The 20836-nt window shown below is 38.9% G+C and overlaps 3 protein-coding genes across 3 annotated transcripts; all 3 read left to right on the plus strand.

Moving 5' to 3' along the window:
- Positions 1-306: 306 nt before the first annotated feature.
- Positions 307-4517, plus strand: LOC111779270 (primary amine oxidase-like). The gene is made up of 5 exons (XM_023659387.1): positions 307-1084; positions 2623-3007; positions 3086-3199; positions 3557-4089; positions 4267-4517. Exons 1-5 carry the CDS (start codon positions 324-326, stop codon positions 4433-4435), a joined length of 1962 nt encoding a protein of 653 aa, XP_023515155.1. The 5' UTR covers positions 307-323; the 3' UTR covers positions 4436-4517.
- Positions 4518-6888: 2371 nt separating this feature from the next.
- Positions 6889-10139, plus strand: LOC111779269 (probable serine/threonine-protein kinase WNK9). Its single transcript, XM_023659386.1, has 7 exons — positions 6889-7176; positions 7248-7285; positions 7368-7595; positions 7675-7895; positions 8227-8384; positions 8469-8832; positions 8909-10139. The coding sequence occupies exons 1-7, from the start codon at positions 7117-7119 to the stop codon at positions 9805-9807; spliced, it is 1968 nt and encodes a 655-aa protein (XP_023515154.1). The 5' UTR covers positions 6889-7116; the 3' UTR covers positions 9808-10139.
- A 1836-nt stretch (positions 10140-11975) lies between these two features.
- LOC111778214 (increased DNA methylation 1-like) lies at positions 11976-19832 on the plus strand. Its single transcript, XM_023657908.1, has 8 exons — positions 11976-14596; positions 15022-15151; positions 15245-15324; positions 16416-16654; positions 16888-16974; positions 17308-17407; positions 17512-17725; positions 17816-19832. The coding sequence occupies exons 1-8, from the start codon at positions 12392-12394 to the stop codon at positions 18652-18654; spliced, it is 3894 nt and encodes a 1297-aa protein (XP_023513676.1). The 5' UTR covers positions 11976-12391; the 3' UTR covers positions 18655-19832.
- The last annotated feature ends 1004 nt before the right edge of the window (positions 19833-20836 follow it).

Genomic DNA, 20836 nt, shown 5'->3' on the forward strand with positions numbered 1-20836 from the left:
CTTATGTGGGATTCCTTCTCCAATCGATGTGGGACCCTCCAATCTACCCCTTTTGGGGTCGAGTGTCCTTAGGTGGGATCCCTTCTCCAATCGATGTGGGACCCTCCAATCTACCCCTTTTGGGGTCCAGTGTCCTTAGGTGGGATCCCTTCTCCAATCTACTCATTTTGGGATCCAGTGTTCTTATGTGGGATTCCTTCTCCAATCGATGTGGGACCCTCCAATCTACCCCTTTTGGGGTCCNTGGAAATGGCTTTAAATACCAAATTTTCAATACACGTCCAATAATGCAAAAAGAAAAGAAAATAAAAAACCATTACCCTATGGCTCTCTCAATTCTCTTCCTCTTTCTCTTTAATTTCATACTTCCAAGCTTCTCTCATCCTTTCGACCCGCTATCTCCGCTCGAGATTCAAATCGTCACCTCCACAATCAAATCCAATTTCAACCTGACTTCGAGGCTCACTTTTCACTACGTTGGCATTCACGAGCCTAACAAACATGACGTCCTGTTATGGCTTGCAAATCCTCGATCTCCGCCATTGCCACGAGAAGCCTTTGTTGTGGCACGCGCTAACAAGCAGACTCATGAGTTCTTGGTGAGTATAGCGGATGGTCGTGGCACGATTGTGTCACAGAGTGTGTACCGAGGGTCCGGTTTCCCAACGTTAACCTTTGAGGAACAAACGGAAGCTATTGATTTGGCTCTCAAATACCCATCAGTTGTATCCTCCATGGAGAAGAGAGGGCTGAATGTTTCGAATGTTGTGGGCTCGGTTTTTACTATTGGGTGGTTTGGGCAGGCCCACAATGAGACGCAACGAGTGGTCAAGGTTCTGTTTTTTTACAAGGAGTCTACGGTCAATGTTTGGGTAAGGCCCGTTGAGGGCGTTGAAACAGTGGTGGATCTTGATCAAATGGTGGTCACCGAATTTCAAGACGTTCAACGTTGTGTCTTGCCAAAGAGCGAGGGGACGGATTACCGTGCCTCCGGTATGCGGCCGCCGTTTGTGGCGGAGACTAAGCCGATTAACGTCGTCCAACCGCTTGGTCCTAGCTTTCTCGTTAAAGGCCACACTGTCAGGTTTGTTTTGCCTTAATTGCTTATAAAACGTATCTATTAAGGAGAGAATAGGCTAAACTTCTCTTAATATCTTTTTGAGCCTAGCTAAAGTAGCTCCAAATAGTACTGTTATTATCTCTATAAAAGCTATTAGATTCATGATGTAAGGTATTACTATAAAAGAAGAAGCCGAGCGACAAGAAAACTTCCCGCAGCTACCATCGTAGCAACATGTATAAGAGCCAAAATCGGGGTAGGACCCTCCATAGCATTAGGTAACCATACATGAAGAGGAAATTGAGCAAATTTAGCAACTGCACCTGCTCCTCGTAAACCGTGTTTCGTTCTCCTCTCAAACCAATGTGAGATCCTTTCTCCAATCGATGTGGGACCATCCAATCTACCCCTTTTGGGGTCCAGTGTCCTTAGGTGGGATCCCTTCTCCAATCGATGTGGGACCCTCCAATCTACTCATTTTGGGATCCAGTGTCCTTATGTGGGATTCCTTCTCCAATCGATGTGGGACCCTCCAATCTACCCCTTTTGGGGTCGAGTGTCCTTATGTGGGATTCCTTCTCCAATCGATGTGGGACCCTCCAATCTACCCCTTTTGGGGTCCAGTGTCCTTAGGTGGGATCTCTTCTCCAATCGATGTGGGACCCTCCAATCTACTCATTTTGGGATCCAGTGTCCTTATGTGGGATTCCTTCTCCAATCGATGTGGGACCCTCCAATCTACCCCTTTTGGGGTCCAGTGTCCTTAGGTGGGATCCCTTCTCCAATCGATGTGGGACCCTCCAATCTACTCATTTTGGGATCCAGTGTCCTTATGTGGGATTCCTTCTCCAATCGATGTGGGACCCTCCAATCTACCCCTTTTGGGGTCCAGTGTCCTTAGGTGGGATCCCTTCTCCAATCGATGTGGGACCCTCCAATCTACTCATTTTGGGATCCAGTGTCCTTATGTGGGATTCCTTCTCCAATCGATGTGGGACCCTCCAATCTACCCCTTTTGGGGTCCAGTGTCCTTAGGTGGGATCCCTTCTCCAATCGATGTGGGACCCTCCAATCTACTCATTTTGGGATCCAATGTCCTTATGTGGGATTCCTTCTCCAATCGATGTGGGACCCTCCAATCTACCCCTTTTGGGGTCCAGTGTCCTTAGGTGGGATCCCTTCTCCAATCGATGTGGGACCCTCCAATCTACTCATTTTGGGATCCAGTGTCCTTATGTGGGATCCCTTCTTCAATCTATGTGGGACCTCCAATCTACCCCTTTTGGGGTTCAGTGTCCTTCCTGACACACCGCCTCATGTCCAACCCTTTGGGTTTCAACCTCCTTGCTGGCACATTGACAGTTGTATGACTCTGATACCATTTGTAACCGCTCAAGCCCACTGCTAATAGATATTGTCTTCTTTAAGCTTTCCTTTTCGAGATTCCCCTCAATGTTTTAAAACGCGTATATTTGAGATAGGTTCCTACCTTATAAAGGGTGTTTCGTTTTTTCTCATCAACCAATGTGGGATCTCACTATAACTGATGCTTTGTTTTGCAGCTGGGCGAATTGGGATTTTCATTTGAGCTTTGACATGCGAGTCGGGATCGTAATATCAACAGCGTCCATATACGATGTCGACCAACGTAAAAAACGACAAGTTCTTTACCAAGGCAGCCTCTCCGAGCTTTTTGTGCCGTACCAAGATCCAACGGAGGAGTGGTATTACCGGACGTTTATGGACGCCGGAGAGTTTGGGATGGGGTCAGCGGCGGTGGAGCTTGAACCCCACCATGATTGTCCGTCCAACGCCGTCTTCTTCGACGCCTTCCACGGCGGCCAAGATGGAAACCCTGTCAAGTTGACCAATGCTTACTGTATGTTTGAGAAGTACGCCGGTAACATTGCTTGGCGCCACACTGAGAGCGCAATTCCAGGAGAATTGGTAACTTTTTTTTATTATTTTTTATTTTTTAATTTTTAAAATTTGAATTTTTTGTGATTATATTTTTTAAAATTGCAGATAAGAGAAGTTGGGCGGGACGTGAGCTTGGTGATAAGGACGATCACGGTGATCGGAAACTATGATTACATCTTGGATTGGGAGTTCAAGAAATGTGGCTCGATCAAATTTACGGTAATACATCTTTACAATTATTTTTGTGACAAAATTGCTAGGAATCACGAATCTCCACAATGGTATGATATTATCCATCGAACAAAGTACACTACAAAACCTCAATCGAGAATCGACTCCTTCTCTAAAGTCCACCCTCGAACAAAGTACACCCTTTGTTCAAACAACTAGAGGATTCTATTAATATGATTAAGTTAAAGACATGACTCTAATATCATGTTAGAAACCACGACCCTCCAGAACATAAACTCTCATGGGTTTTCTTTTGGTTTTTTCAAGAAAGTCTTGTACCACGGGAGATAGTATTCGTTGTTTATAAATCTATGATTTGAAAACTTTAGTCTTCTTCGTGAACAGGTGAGTTTAACAGGAATCATGGAAGGAAAAACGACGCCACACAAGCACACAAGCGAGATAAAGGAGGAAATCTACGGCTTATTAGTAGCTCAAAACACGATCGGCATAAACCACGACCATTTCCTAACGTATTATCTTGATCTCGACATCGATGGCCAGGAGAATTCTTTTGTGAAAGGCAAATTGACGAGCTTTAAAACCGACGGCTCCACGCCGAGGAAGAGTTACTGGTCCGTGGTGAGAGAGGAGGCGAAGAAGGAGCTGGATGCTAGAAACCTTCCGAACGAGCCAGTAGAGCTCTACATCGTCAACCCAAACAAAGAAACTACAATAGGGAACCAAGTCGGGTACCGTTTAATTCCAGGACCAATGCCCCGACCACTACTTTTGGAGGACGATTATCCGCAGCGGCGAGGAGCATTATGTGACCATAATGTATGGATCACGCCGTATAATCGATCGGAGAAATGGGCCGGCGGTATGTACGTCGATCGTGGCCATGGTGATGAAACTCTTAACATTATAACACAAAGGTACGTAATTAAAAAAACTGAATCCAATTCTTAATCCAACTGAACTCAATCGAACCTACGAACACCCTCTTAAATAGCGTGTTTTGAACCCAACCGAACCCACGAACAGTGCCTTTAGGGTGGTCTGATTTTTTATGGGTGGATTTAAATTGTGGACAATATTTTATTGGATGACAGGAATAGGGACATCTGGAACAAGGACATAGTGTTATGGCACACAATAGGGTTCCACCACCATCCGAGTCAAGATGAATTTCCAATAATGCCCACGCTCTCTGGAGGATTCGAACTCCGGCCTACAAATTTCTTTGAAAGAAACCCAATTCTCAAAATGAAGGCCCCCTAATAAGAAGCCTTATTATTTACCGTTGTACCCTTAATCTACTGCTGGCTTACGTGGAATTATAATAAATTCTCTATTTCAAAAATTAAAAGTTTCAAATTTTATTAAATATTTATTTTAATAACTAAATTTGAAAATTTAAGATTTATTTAATATTTTTTTAATGTTTGGAGACCAATCAAATATTTGAAAAATATTTATTAAAATAAAGTTCAATCAAATTCTTCAAAATAATAATAATAATAATAATAATAAATCAATAAAACATATTAATATTGTAATTTAGATTCAAAATTGTGACGTGGAAAATGTTATTTTTGGTTTTTTATTTTTGAAAATGGCAATTTTTTATTTAATTAATATATTCAATTTGTATTTCATATTATATTATAGTCCAACCAAAAATAAAATTAGGTATGTTTATTATTTGATATTTGAATTTTATAAGATTTTAATTATTAATATTTAATAATTTTTTTTAAAGAAAATGAGTAACCGGTCGATTCAATTAACCCAAAATTATATGGTTGGGTCAGTTGTGAACACCAGCCGTGGCATACCTTCCGGATCAAGGGTCCCACGGTTTACTAAAAAGACTCGGCATTCATGCGAGCCACCCGATAGTGTGGTACGAAGTGGGTTTAGTATGCCCTGCCAAAACAGCTCCGAAACAAACAAACAAAAAAAAAGTGCGTGCCGCACTCACGAGGGGCTTTCCCCCTTTGTCGGGTGGTATCGCTCTCTAAATGTTGGGTCTACTGTTGCTGAAATTACTTGTTCAGGGTAAACCATAGCAATCGAAGGTGAAAGCGGGAAAAAGATGACGCTTATTAAAATACAATAATAATATTATATCATGTATGGTACTATGTATGACTAATATGCTTCACACACTTTATGCCATATAATTAAATTACAATTTTTTTAAAAAATAAAGAAACTTATTCATTTTTAATGGATTATAATAAAGAAAATCAATTAAAACCGAATTAAAATTTAATATACAATCGATCTAAGACACACGTTTTTCTAACTAAATTGAACACTTTATGCTTTATCGACATTGAAATAGAAATAATTATCGGTGATATAATTTTATAAGTTAGACTAACTCTTTTGTGGCTTAAATTAATTTAGAGGCCGATATCAAATTTGACTCATTTCAATTTGTACCTAATCAAGTTAGACGTTGACATAAAGATTTAGATTTTGAAAATATAAAGTTCAATAGTAATTTTTAAAAAAATTACATTACCGAAAAAAGAAATAATATGATAAGGATTCGAATACAACAAAATGATCATCACTCGTGTAATATTATTTTTTTCTAATTAATATTGATTTCTATTTGTGTTTACGTTCCACACACGTAACGGTATGAACATGACACGTTTGATTTGTAGTTTATATTTGGGTACCATATTTCATTTTTTAGATTTAAATTGTATTTCTAATATATAAATGAAGTTTGAATTCGTTTAAAAAGTGGATAGTAATAGCGTCTTATAGGTTAACTATTGTATCATCGTCATTTTGTTAGATCAATTAACCTCATGAAATCCTACTACTGATTCCTTCTTATCTCGACCGTTTTAGGATTACTCCATATGTAATATTCGAAGGTCGGTCTCGACGATAAAATTTACTTTTGAATTGATAAGACACGAGAATAGAATATCTTTTATTAATTAGAAATCTTAAGAACTCGATCGAAGCAAATTGGGTTAGAAAACATATTAAAATTCTTAACCTAATGAGTATGTCAAAATTGTTATTTATTTATTTATTATTAAAATGAAGGTAAACTCAAAAGGTAATACTTTTTTTTCCTACCAAAAAAAATTCATTCATTAATGAATTATAAGCGTTTTATTACTATAAATTATTTCTTTTTCTACATCACCTCAATTACTTTATATAGACCTAAGTATTTAATTTTCATATCTTTTATTAACCTAGGTCATAGACCATAGTTTAAAGTCATCCTAAATATTAATAAACAATTAACCCAAAATAAAAAGTTAATTTCCAAAAATAAATCTCCTTATTAACACCTATTTATAAAAAAATTAAAAAAGATTTTACCATCAACATATGGACAGAAATTATGTATTTATATTTGTTCAGTCAGATTTTTTTAACTGTAGGAGTATTTCTTTAAAAAAAAAAAAAAATTAAAGGGTATTAATGTTGGACGATGAAAGTTTCGCTGATTTAGGGAATGATCATTGGTTTATAAATAAAGTATTCTCTCTCTTGGTACGAGGCCTTTTGGAGGAGACTTGGTAAAATTATGAGAACTTAGGCTCAAAGTGGAGTCCCGTTGATAGACCACATAATTTTATTAATTCTATAGTCCCTAGAAAAATTATTAATTAATTATTAATAATTATTTTGTGTTTGGTTTTACAGCTCGTGATGAAACAGAGAGACCAGAGTGAAAAAGAGAAGCTTTTTGTCAGGCTCTATTTAGTGGGCGTTGCCTTGCTTCTGAAATCCTCTGCTTCGTTGTCTCTGAGTAGTTGGCAATTAACCCCTTTTTCATCTCTCTCTCTTCTTCTCATCCAACCAATAACCAAATAGAAAAATCCCCATTTCAAAACTTCTTCTGAGATTCCACAAATCCTCTGTTTTTGCGAAGAACAGAGGAACAAACATCATACACCCAGAAACATTGTTAAGGAATGAATGGTGAAACAACCTCTGATTATGTCGAAGTTGATCCCACAGGAAGATATGGAAGAGTATGTTTTTGTTTCATCCCCAAATCTCGTGTTTTGATTTTTACTAAAACCCCTTTTTGTTTTTTGTTCAGTACGATGAAGTTCTTGGCAAAGGAGCTTCGAAGACAGTGTAAGAATAAGAACATCCTCTGTTTTTCTCCCGTGTTTCTGTTCTTTTGATGTCTGTCTCTAATGGGGTTTTTCTCCGACAGTTACAGAGCCTTTGATGAATACGACGGCATTGAAGTGGCGTGGAATCAAGTGAAGCTTTGTGATTTTCTTCAAACTCCCGAAGATCTCGAACGGCTATACAGAGAAATCCATTTGTTGAAGACTCTTAAACACAAAAACATAATGAAATTTTGTTCTTCTTGGGTTGACACTGCGAATAGAAACATTAACTTTGTGACAGAGATGTTCACTTCTGGAACTCTTAGACAGTGAGTTTCGTTTTCATGGTGTTTTTTCTTAAATGGGTTTTGTCGAAAACATGTTTTCCGACCGAATTTGTCTTTGCAGATACAGGCTGAAGCACAAGAGAGTAAACATCAGAGCTGTGAAGCATTGGTGCAGACAGATTTTAAGAGGGCTTCTTTATCTTCATAGCCATGAGCCTCCTGTAATCCACAGAGATCTTAAATGTGATAATATTTTTGTTAATGGGAATCAAGGGGAAGTCAAAATTGGTGATCTTGGCCTTGCTGCTGTTCTTCGTAAATCCTATGTTGCTCGTTGCGTTGGTAAGTTGGGAGATCCCACGTAAGTTGTAGAGGGAACGAAACGTTTTTTTTGTAAGGGGGTGGAAAACTCTTAAAGCTTAAAGAGGACAATATCTGCTAGCTATGTTGTTACAAATGGTATCAGAGCCAGACACCGGGTTGTGTGCCAGTGAAGACGCTGGCCCTTAAGGGGGTGGATTGTGAGATCTCATATCGGTTAGAGAGGAGAACGAAACATCCCTTATAAGGGTGTGGAAATCTCTCCCTAGCATACACGTTTTAACAACTTCGAGGGAAACCCCGAAATCTTCACTTATTGGCTTTGTTTTTTCGGTTGTTTTGTTCACTTCAGGAACGCCGGAGTTCATGGCTCCAGAGATTTATGAAGAGGAGTATAATGAATTGGTTGATATCTATTCTTTTGGAATGTGCATTCTGGAGATGGTTACTTTTGAATATCCATACAGTGAATGCAGCCACCCTGCTCAGATTTACAAGAAAGTTATCTCTGTAAGCCTTCATTGTTCATCATTTTTCTTCAAGACTTTGTTCTTTGTTGCACCAATTGCTTATATTTCTTCTTGTTCCTTCTAGGGGAAGAAGCCAGATGCTTTGTATAAGGTAAAGGACCTCGAGGTTCGGTGTTTCATCGAGAAATGCTTGGCCACCGTATCGACTCGGCTTTCTGCTAGGGAGCTTTTGAATGATCCTTTTCTTCAAATTGATGGTTATGGTTGTGATTCCTTGCTGAGGCCAATTGATGGAGTTCCTCATGGTCCCTTGGCTAATGGGTATGGGAAAGTTTTGGATTACGGTCCGATTGACAACGAAGTGAGCGAGATTGATCTTTTCTCCGGTCAAGAGGACGAGCATTTGGCAGATGATGATATTACTATCAAAGGGAGAAGGAGAGACGACGACGATATATTTCTACGACTTCGAATTGCAGATAAAGAAGGTAAGAAGAATGAACTCCAATGATGTGATTATGGCATTTGAATACCGATAACATTTGCTCGTCGCTCGTCTTGCAGGTCGGATTCGAAACATCTACTTCCCGTTCGATTTGGAGAATGATAGTGCTTTGAGTGTTGCAAATGAGATGGTTTCTGAGCTTGATATCACTGATCAAGATGTGAAGAAGATTGCTGATATGATTGATGGCGAAATTGCTACATTGGTGCCTGAATGGAAGAGGGGAACAAGCTTAGAGGAAGCTCTAGATTGCACTGATTCTAATGTTTGTGCTTTAAATAGTAATCTTTTGGATTATGTTTCGCCTCAAAATCCTGCACACCTGCACATTCTTCAGTGCTCTCATGAACATGGCTGTGCTTCCATCCATGGCCGTTTTGAAGAGATCACATATCAAGTCGAAGGGTCGGAACAGTTCAATGGAGAAGAGGATTCGAGCGATATCCATTATGCCGATATTTGGGCGCAACGAGATGGACCGGAGGTTGTTTCACATGAACATGGAGAAGTTAGTTGCAAGGAACGACATGGAATGTCGGAGCAGCCGAAACTTAGAACAGAATTCGAAACGAGAAACTCTAGCTCGTTGAATCATTCGATGTCGTTCACCGATGATCACGAGAACGAAATTCGACAAGAACTCAGATGGCTCAAGGCTAAGTATCAAATGCAGTTGAGGGAGCTAAGAGATCGACAGTTAGGAGTCAAAACGAAATCCGTTAGCTTGCACCCGAATCCCAACCTCGCCGAGATCGACATTGGGAAGGACATTGCTTCACGTTCCCTCCATGTTGCTGATAACATGTCGGAAAACCAGACATTTCGAGACGAGAACGTTGTGGACGAGTCGAGTATTCCCGAGCTGATGTTTACGGGCAAGAGTTTCTATACGGGAGCGTTGGTGCCTCATTCTCTACAAAGGGCAACTTCCCTTCCTGTTGATGCCATTGATTTTTAGAATCCTCACTAACAAAGTTGACATTACAGTAAAAAAAGCTCTGTTTTATCCTTGAAGCCTTTGACAGCCCATTTGTTTGAATTTGGTATCCAATTGGTGAAGGTGAGATGCCATTTTAGAGGCACTACATATGGCGTAGAGCCGAAGTGGAATGGTCCCTTGGCGCTTTGAAGGCTGCATATTGAATATGTCATGAGCTTCAAAGTTCCAAGTTGGCCAAGTTGGTTGGATATTGAAGCCTGGCCAGAACTTTCAATTTGAGGCTGTTGTGGCTCTTTACCAACCTTTCAATACAAACAACCAACTAAATACATCTCTTTTTTACTGTCCTATACTCAAGTTTTTGCCTAATTTGTCGATATTTAGAGCAGGAAGGACACCATTGATCACTTTGATCCTACACTTTCGAGACTCTGATACGTTTGATAGAATAACGAATCTCTATAATGATATGATGTTGTCCACTTTGAGCTGTTAGTGCAGGTGTGTCCTTACTCCCTCGAGTGGACAAGAAAGACAATCGTCATAGTTAGCCAACGAGCAATCCCACAGTCAACTACCTAGCCTTTACTAAGGGCTTATGTTATGAGGGTCAACCTCCTAACTGCAAATGCTGGAATGAAGGTTCGACCTCGTCCTTGACCTTTGTAAACCCCTAGTAAACCGATAGGTGGGAGCAGAGAAACCTTAGAGCCTGAATCTAACTAGTTGATGGAGTGAGGTTTTCTTACATTTGGGCTCCCTCTCTTGTTCTTCTTCTTCCTCCTCTGCTTCAGGCGTGGGCAAAGGAACTCCAGCCTATTCAGTTTCTTGATTTCGAGACGAACTTCACTGCATCTTCAGTCCCCTCTTTCTCTTGGGCCTTCTCCGTAGAGTGCTTCAAGCCCTAGTGGCTTTCGTTTTAGTATTTCCAAAAAACCTAGTACCAATAGAGATAGTGTTCGTCACTTATATACATAGAATCTTCTCCTTAATTAGCCAACATGCGACTAAAGCATATAGACTACAACGTGTCACACCTCAGCAGTAGCTTTCGAGTCGGTTAACGGCATTAGTGGCTGGTGCAATAAGTGGGAAGAGATTCCTTGAAGCGATCACTATTCTTCATAGAAGTGGGTGCAAAAGCTAGCCTTCCCACAATGAATTGAATAGAAGAGAATCCGTACCACCAGCAAAGCATGTCGCTTTGAAACCAGACATTTTGTTCAACGTTGTCATCCTCAACCACACTCGCTCACATATAGCTTAGAGAAAAAGTAGGCCACAACTTTGTCACCCTCAAATGTAAATGAACTTAATTCCATGTTTCATTAACTTTCGTCTTTTTTCTTTTTTATATTCGATTCCTACACGACTTTAGAACACGTCTCAGTAGTGTTCGTCAAATTAAATTTATAGATATATAAGTTAATTATATAACATATCAACGTGTAAATTAGTTCTACAGCTATAAACTTTATCTTATCGAGACATTCAAACTTTTAACATTTAAATATTAATAAAGTGCGTGACATTCAAACTTTATCTTATCGTCATATTTAAAATTAAGCATTTATTTAGAATGAATATTAAATTAGTGAAGCATTAATTATGTACAGTATTTGAAAGAAATTAGATGGTGGGGGCATTATTGGAAAATGGCACTACGGAAATCTAAAGTTTGGGCCTAGTTAGTTAGCCCAATCCGAAGCCCAACCCAGTAATCCTTAAAATACCCCGCCGTAGTTTTAGTATCCTCACGCGCACAGTAGGCGCGTGCGGCCAAGTTCCTCGTCAATGCCTTAACCAGCAGGACCTCAACAAAGCCAAATAATGCAAACGCAAAAATTAAAAAAGAAAAAAAGAAAAAAAGAAAAACACATATGCAAATTAAGTACAGTCAGAACTGTAAAACACAGCTAGCAATCTTCTGCTCCCATTGAGATATCGCCACGTCATAACTCAATCCAACGTAGCTCAGTGCTGTCCGACGTGGCAAGATCGTCACCTTTATCTGTGCTCCACCTAGGAAAACGAGATTTGGAGGGGGAAAAAAATGAAATAAATGAGAAAAGGATAAATAATAATAAGAGAATTATTATTATTATTATTATTATTATTATTATTATTATTATTATTATTATGCTTGAAAAATAAATTTAGGAGAAGGGAAAAAAGAAAAGAAAAGAAAAGAATNAACTGGAAGGTTTTATAATTTGCTTTGGTTTATAATAAAGTGGCGATGGCTATGGGATGACGATCCTAACTAAGAAAAGTTGTGTATGATCAGTTTTCGTACGTCGGGGCATTCAGCGGCTAATTGAAGCCAATTCCCGGCTATGGAATTCTAGAGCTTTCTGTTGAGGTAAGATTCTTGATATCTCGTCCACGGAAGGGTTGGTGGTTTACGGTTTTGGTTTTGGAAAAATCTTGCGGAATTTGGATCTGTTTGCTTCAGATCTGATAGGCTTTTCATTGGGGGAGTTCGGGGGTAATCGAATTGGGGTTTGTGGTAGCTGGATTGTATTGGGTTTGCTGGCTAGCTCAATATGATTATGGAGGGAAATTTTGTAATTTAGGGTTCTTGCTTTGGGGGTTGATTCGCATGGAGGACGGTGTGAGATCTGGGGGACCATCGGGGATTTTGGTGAAGACTCGGAACTCGTCCGGTTGCTTAATTGTTAGAAAGAAAGAGGATGGATTAGGGGGCGCCGGTTCTTCGGCCTCACGCTTGCTTCATGCGAAGAAGGAGAAGAAGAGGCCTAGGTTGGTTTTGAGTGATTCTGGGTCCAGTGATGAGGTATTGCTGCCCCATCGTAGACGAGTTGATCCTGAAACCATTCGGGTTTGTAATGGTTTGAATTCTTTTGAAAAGGATGATATGGACGAGAGGGGAAGCATCCGAAAGAAGGATAGGTTGCAGTATGTTAAGCGGAATGATGATGTTCTGCTCAACAGGATGGATGTGGATGGTTTAGGAAGAAATATGGGCACCTTAGATGTCTTTGATTTCAACGAGTACGATGACCTCGACGGTGAGATTGAGCAGAGGAAGCATGTTAACGGCAGTGGAGAAAAGCGGTTTCTTGGTTCCATGAACCTGCCTCAACGTGAAATCAAGAGGGAATTTGGAACCACTTCTAGTAGGCATGCTTTGGTGGACAAGAGAAAGAATTTGTATGCAGAAAAAACCAATACCTTTGATCGAGACAGGCCTACCCGAAAGATTAACTTCGACACAGATAGTGATGGAGCTTATGTCCCAACACCCTTGTTAAGGGATAAGTTTAGGGGTCATTCTGATGAAGCAATAAGGGTTCAGGGTAAAAATGGAGTTTTAAAGGTCATGGTAAAAAAGAAGAAGAATGTGAGTGAAACTTCGGATATGTATGATCATCGCAAATTAGAAGAAAGTAGAAAGACTCTAAGGACTGAAGATACTCCGAAGAGGAAAGTGTTAGTTGCTCCTTCAGTTTACCCAGAAACTAAACCCCATGTGAAACAGAATCCCTTTCCTAAGCCAGAGAAGGACCATGCTGATTTTCAAACATCAGCATCAACAAAAAATGGAAAGGGTTGCAGTTGGGATTCAGGTGATAGCGGTGTATCATTGAAGCCCAGAAAAAAGGTTGTTGAAGCTCAGAAATCTACCAAGAGGGCAAGCTCTGAAGTTGAAAAAATTCCATGTGAAGAGACTCCCCCAAGTACAGCAAAGGAAGGAAAAGCAAAACGAGGCAGTGGAACTGAGAAACAAAAGCTACGTGAAAGGATCAGGGGAATGCTCCTTAGTTCTGGCTGGAAAATCGATTACAGACCTAGAAGGAATAGAGATTATTTAGATGCTGTCTATGTTAATCCAACTGGAACAGCATATTGGTCAATTATTAAGGCTTATGATGCCCTTCAAAAGCAATTAAATGAAGAAGGAGCAGAGGCTAAACCCAGTGCTGATGCTTCCTTTACCCCAATATCAGATGATATTCTCAGTCAATTAACCAGGAAAACTCGAAAGAAAATTGAGAAAGAATGGAAAAGTAAGCAGAGAGATGAAAGTGACAGTGAAAATGCCAAAGAAGCAAGTGCACTGAGATCTGCTGGTACTAAAAATGACGTGGACAGCATGGATAGTGATAGCAACGAAGAAAAATTAAGCTCTTTCATAAAGCAGGGTGGGAAATCTATTAAAAAGAAATTGAACGAGAATGGATTTCCTAGTGTTGACTCAAAAGGTCAAAGTTCTAGTAAGTATTCACGTGATGCCACTGCAAAACCTTCTTCTGGATTCAGTTCACGTATTTTACATGGAAGAAAAGGTAGAAAGCTTGGATTGTTAGTTCGTCGCTCTAGTAAGGGATTAGATTCAGAGAATGATGGTTTTATTCCATATACTGGTAAAAGGACTCTGCTGTCCTGGCTTATCGATTCTGGGACTGTGCAGTTGAGCCAAAAGGTTCGTTATATGAACCGTAGACAGACCCGAGTGATGCTGGAGGGGTGGATTACCAGAGACGGCATTCATTGTGGTTGCTGCAGCAAAATCCTCACTGTTTCAAAGTTTGAGATACACGCTGGAAGCAAACTACGGCAACCTTTTCAAAACATCTTTCTGGAATCCGGGATTTCTCTTCTGCAATGCCAGATAGATGCTTGGAACAGACAGGAGGAATCTAAACGTCTCAGTTTCCACACAGTTGAAATTGAAGGTGACGATCCGAATGATGATACTTGTGGCATCTGTGGAGATGGTGGCGACTTGATCTGTTGTGATGGGTGTCCATCAACTTTTCATCAGAGTTGTTTAGACATTCAGGTGTGTATCCAGTTTCTTGTTCATGCTTGTTGGTAGGTATCCCTATTGTGTCACATGCCACTTGTTCAATTTTAATTATTGATCGCAATTTATGATTAAATCACTTAGTAGGCTGGAAATATTTTCTAGCTGAATTTAGGGAGTTGTGTACAGATGAGGATGGGATTAGCTGTTCATCACACACTTTCTTTCTCGCTCGCACACGAACAAAATTTTAGAACCCCTGAAAACTGACGTACACTGGTTTTGGTGATTTAACCAGTGTTATTTGTCTCTGACTTATATTCTCTTCTTCTTGTATGGACTTTTTTTCAGCCCCCCTTTTGTTTATTATCGTCAAATAAGTTCTTTTAAGAGGAATTAGTTAAGGCTAGAGTCGTTGAGTTCAGATTTGACTCCTTTGCTTGCTTATATTGTTGGTACAGATTCCTCCGGGTGATTGGCACTGCCCAAATTGTACATGCAAGTACTGTGGAGTTGCTAGTGTTGATACTTCTCATGAAAACACTACCAATGTTCTTGAGATATCTAGTTGCATGTTATGCGAGAAAAAATGTATGACTTCAATTTGTTCTCTTGTATTTCTTCTCTCTCCCTTCCTGCTCATCAACTGTGTTTTTATAATCTTTATTTTTGTTATTGCTGCAGTTCATGAATCGTGCATCCCGGAAATGGATACTCATTCCAATGGTTCAGTCACTTCTTTTTGTGGCAAGAATTGCAGAGAGGTAGCTAAAATTTCTATTTATTTTAGCTTCCAATCTTCTTTTAGTATGACTTTAAATTTTGTTGGTCATTTATTCTTGTGGACGTTATGAATAAAGCAGTTGAGGAATTGGGTAGAGCATTCACTTTTTCAATAGTTTTTCAAACACGTAACTCAGTCACTGTGAAAGTATATTCTTTTTTCCTTTGGTGTATTTATTCTTGGTGTGAAGTGATAGGCTTCAAAAATTAGATTCTACCAGTTATGTTCACTTTCAATGTATCTAACTTGCTATTGATGACAACCATCAAAAGATTTATTAAACCCAAATCCAAACATTCTTTTCTTCCTTAGTTTCTTGTCCCTTCGGTGACTGTTCCATCAATTGCTATGTAAACCTGCACGATACATCTTTGATTGTTAATTGAGTTTTCATTTAACTTAAAGCTGTACTATCAGTAACGTGAAGGTTGACTTAATTTAATATGACTATGTAAACATCAATTGCTATGTAAACCTGCACGATACATCTTTGATTGTTAATTGAGTTTTCATTTAACTTAAAGCTGTACTATCAGTAACGAGAAGGTTGACTTAATTTAATATGACTATGTAACCTTTGAAGTCGCATTCTGTCTGAGATGGAGTAGAATTTGAAATTTTTAATATGATCCCAATTGTCTGTGATAATATAACTATGATGTGTATATACCATTGTCTGTTAATGTTTTGACCAATAGTTCTTCCTTGGACTAAAACCTTCTATTTTCAAGAAAATATAGGAATCGACAGTGTCCTGTCTTCATCTTGAACTTTATTGGTCTCTGTTATGTAGTTTTTTTTATTCTTTTATCATGGATTTTTTTTTTCTTTAATGCACGTGTTACCTTTGAGCTACTCGTTGTTAAGTTTCAATCACCTGAATGTGTTAGTGAATACAGGCTACTACAATTGTACTTTTTGTCTGTGCTGGTGATCATATCATGTTGTGGCATAAGGTTCCCTAATCCTGCATTTACCTGGTTGATGTTTTCTACTTTTAAGTAGTTCTAAGAACTTCTATTTCTTCCCAATGAACATTTTCACCTGCAGACTAATTATTGTATTTTACAGCTTTTCGAGAATTTGCAGAAGTTTCTTGGGGTGAAACACGAATTAGATGCAGGGTTCTCATGGTCTCTTGTCCGTAGAACAAGTGAAGATTCAGATTCATCTCTTCGTGGGCATTCACAAAGGATTGAATGCAACTCTAAACTGGCTGTTGCATTAACAGTTATGGATGAATGTTTTTTGTCTATTGTTGACAGGAGGAGTGGGATAAATCTAATTCATAATGTTCTTTACAATATTGGGTAAGAACATTTTTTCTTGCCTTAAGTAATACTGATATAGTTTGTTCGCATCATCATAACTCTAATACTCTGGGAGTGCTCTTCTTACTTTTACTGTATTTACTTAATTTTGATTGCTCTAACATGGATAAAACTATTTGATCACAATCTACAGCAAAATTTTGTTTAAAAAATTATTTTCTCGTCATGGTATCTGAATGTTTGTCTGATGGGTTTCATCTTTAATGTTCCAGATCAAACTTTTATAGGCTGAATTATAGTGGCTTCTACACTGCTATTTTGGAAAGGGGTGATGAAATCATCTCTGCAGCAACAATCAGGTATCATGCATCACACTTCATCATTTGGCGTGGACATATTAACTTGGTATTTGCAGAAGGAAGAAATTCGAATAGACCATATAGTTTTGCTTGTGCATATTTGCAGAAGGAAAAATTCAAGTAGACCATGCTCTAGATAGAAATATAACTTTTAGACATAATTGATTATTTATCTTCTAGGATTTGATATCTTCTAACCATATTAGTTTATGGAGAAAGAGATACCTATAGAATGGTAATCTGGTGAAATAAGCTTTTGGTTCAATGTTTCAGTTTTGATGCTTGCTTGAATAGTAAGGTTTTGCTGATATGTGCTATCTTTGATATGGTTAGGTTTCATGGGACTAAGTTAGCTGAGATGCCATTCATTGGAACCCGTCATATATATAGACGTCAAGGAATGTGCCGTCGTCTTTTTTGTGCAATTGAATCTGTGAGTTACCCAAAAGATGTTTCTTAATCTTTTCCTACTGTTATGATTAACATACTACTTTCCTTCAATGACTGCAATGTTTATCATGTTTTCCTTCTATTTAGGCTCTTCGCATGCTTAAGGTTGAGAAACTGATTATACCAGCAATTGCCGAGCTCATGCATACATGGAATGTTATTTTTGGCTTTATCCCTTTGGAGCAATCACTCAAGCAAGAAATGAGATTGATGAATATGCTGGTGTTCCCTGGAACAGATATGTTACAGAAGTTGTTAATCGAAGAGACAATTGTTGAGGAAAATGCTACTACTGCCTCAGGTTTTATATCGTTCTCATCGTTTTTATTTTTCGAATAAAATTGGTTTTGCCTGCCAATGTAATTATTCGCTCTATGTTTTTGCTTAAAAGGTGCAAAGCAAACGAATTGTAGAAGTACAGAGTTCAGTAGTCCTAAGATGGATGCAGAGACCTCATCTGGACAGGAACCTCAAAGTTGTGATGACACTGAACCGCGCCACTCCAAGAAGACAACAGACGAAGCAGCTGACACTAACCCGGATCCTGAATCCATGCCTGGTTCTCCAAATGATACATCTGTGGTGAATAGTTCTCTGGACGCATCTCGTGAAGTTAAAACTTCTTGCTTTCCAATGGAAACTGAAAATTCAGATTCTGATTCTGGTGATAAATTAGCTGAATGTTCCTCCGATGGGAAATGTTCATCTCCCTCGATGGGCATCTCTCTTCCAACCAAAACTAGGCCTGGAATTCAGCATGTTTCAGAAGACCATTCGCAGTCCACTTCTCAATGTATGGCAGCTGATACTCCTTCAGACAGTTTGCTTGAACCTAAGGTTACAGTTTCAGATGAAGGAATCAGACGTTCGAATTCTCATGCTGGGCACAAGTTGGTTGAATCTGATTCTCAGAAGAAATCTTTCACTTCTACTTTAGACCATGGCACTGATGAGTTTGAAAACAACATACCCGTGATGGATTCTCCTGAATATGACAAGTGTTTGAATAAGATTAATGGTCATGATTTTCGTGAACACAATGCCCATGCTATTTCTTTTAAACCTGCTCATTGGGATGAAAATTTTGCTAATGGCGTTGTCGGTGAAAAGCCACTTGCCTCTTCATCTGGTCTGTGTGGCTCTAATGGACGCCCCTCCGAAACTATATCCGATGATGGAATTTGTGGCAGTGAAAATTCTCCACAGACCTGTGGGGAAAAAGTCAGGTGATTCACGGGAAGAGAGAGCTGAATCTGGTTCGGTTTGATAAATTGAGGCTCCATGTTGATATTTCATCTCCAAATTAACTGGGTTATTTCTCATGCGACCACTTTGTTGCTGGTTTGTGCAGGGCTCTGTTGCTAAATGGCTAGTGCTTAAATTGAGATGAGTTGCAATAATTAATATTGCTATTTGACAGAATTTATTCAACTTTATGCTGTTCGGTGTTAGATCATAATCCACCTTCGGTGATAGTTAACACGATTTTTTCAGCCCTGGAGTTCTACAGAGGTGCCCTTGATGGAAGTAGCATGGTTCAATTCACTGCCTATCTCTTCTGAAATTGCTGCTCTGAAACACGAACTCATTCATCATGCTGGCTAGCTTGGAAGATCAGACTTCATGGTATGGTCGGAACTTGGAACCGACTTCAGTTAGTAGGTTCGAGAACTCTCCAAACCGCAGCATCTTTTTTTTCTTGAAATGGAGCATTTCCATTCTTAATCAGGGTGAAGCTAATCTCTTGGATCATAATCTTCTTGTCTAAGTATCTGCTATCTGCTGCTCAGCCTTTTCGACGAACACAACCACAACAGAGGTAGAGAATTTAAAATTCCGAGACGTTTTCACGTTGTCAAGGTTTGCTTGTGGGCTCTTTGACAGAAGAAATATATTGATACTCATTCATATTACTCGTAAGAATGATATGAGAACAACACCCTTGGGTGTATAGGCTGTGTTTGCTGGAATGTCCAGGCTTGTCACCTCATTTTGCTGCAGTCAGTCAGGGGCATCATCTAATTCTCAGAAATTTCACCATCTTCTTGGAAGCTACAACGCTGCCAACCATGAGTGTTTAGGGTTGGTTTGGTTAAAATGTGTGAAGGCAAAGGGTCAACAAAGATAATAGCTTTTAGTGAGAGTTAGAATAGGGCGTCCATTGTTTACCAACTGTTGTTATTGGGAATTACTTGTAATTATCTGGTGCACATGTATTTAGTTTGAACTGCTGGCTGAGGCTAGATTTTGCTCCACTTTTTTCTCGAACTCCCAACTTTACTTTCTCGCCTTCGTCTAGAAATAAATTTTGTCGGGTGAACTTTTAATTTTGTGTTGAAAAGTATCGAAATACTGTGAGTGATCTGGAGATTTCTCAGCTGCTGTTGATGAAGCGTGTCACTGGTATGTGAAGTTATGAACAAAAATGTGGATGCAGAGCTCAGATTGTTACAAGATTCTTCAGCCTTGTTCAAATCATTCGCCATATCCCTGTTGCTTTCTGTAGCAGGAAGTAAGATATTTCTGCATGTGAATGCCTGACCTGTCTCCTGTAGTAGAATGGTATTGTAAATTCATTATGATTTGATGATCATCAGGAACTAAACTATATGGTTTTTCAGTTGTATGCCTCTTGGGCAACAAATCCTTTGATAGTCTCCAATGGACTCTCTGAAGTTCGTCTCCAATGGAGTCTTCAGGTAAACCTTTCACAACGTTTTCACAACGTTTTCCTCGACTATTAGATACAAAATTGAAAGTTCTTGCTGTAAGAGAAGTTGTTGCTGTAAGAGCTCAAATCCACTGTTAGTTGTTAGTAGTTAGTAGATATTGTCTTGTAGAAACCATTTAAAATGTGTCTACTAAGAAGAAGTTTTTACACCTTTGTAAGTCTTTTGGGAGCCCAACATCTTCGTTGGTACAACCACTCGGTGTCTAGCTACATCTTCGTTGGTACAACCACTCGATGTCTAGCAACATCTTCGTTGGTACAACCACTCGGTGTCTGGCTCTTATACAATTTGTAACAGCTCAAATCAATCACTAGCAAATATTATCCACTTTGACTTGATATGTATCGTAGTTAGCCTCACGTTTTTAAAACACATCTATTAGACTCCCTTAATACTCATCACTAATAGTTTATGGATTTATTTGGATATTATATATATTTTTAAAGTATTATTATTTTAATGATTTTAGGTTGATATTTGACCACTATTTTATTATAAGTTTATTGTTTTAAATGAAAATTAATAAATTAATACTCATCACTAATAGACTCCCTTGTATTTATTAAAAAAATGAAATTAATAAATTTTTTTTTATTATTGATATATAATGAAATAGGTGTGAAAGAAAAGAAAAAAAAGAAAGAGATAATATAATAAAATAAAATAAAATAGTTGGTGGG

Source organism: Cucurbita pepo, chromosome LG17 (genome assembly GCF_002806865.2).
Source record: "Cucurbita pepo subsp. pepo cultivar mu-cu-16 chromosome LG17, ASM280686v2, whole genome shotgun sequence".
Taxonomy (NCBI): domain Eukaryota; kingdom Viridiplantae; phylum Streptophyta; class Magnoliopsida; order Cucurbitales; family Cucurbitaceae; genus Cucurbita; species Cucurbita pepo.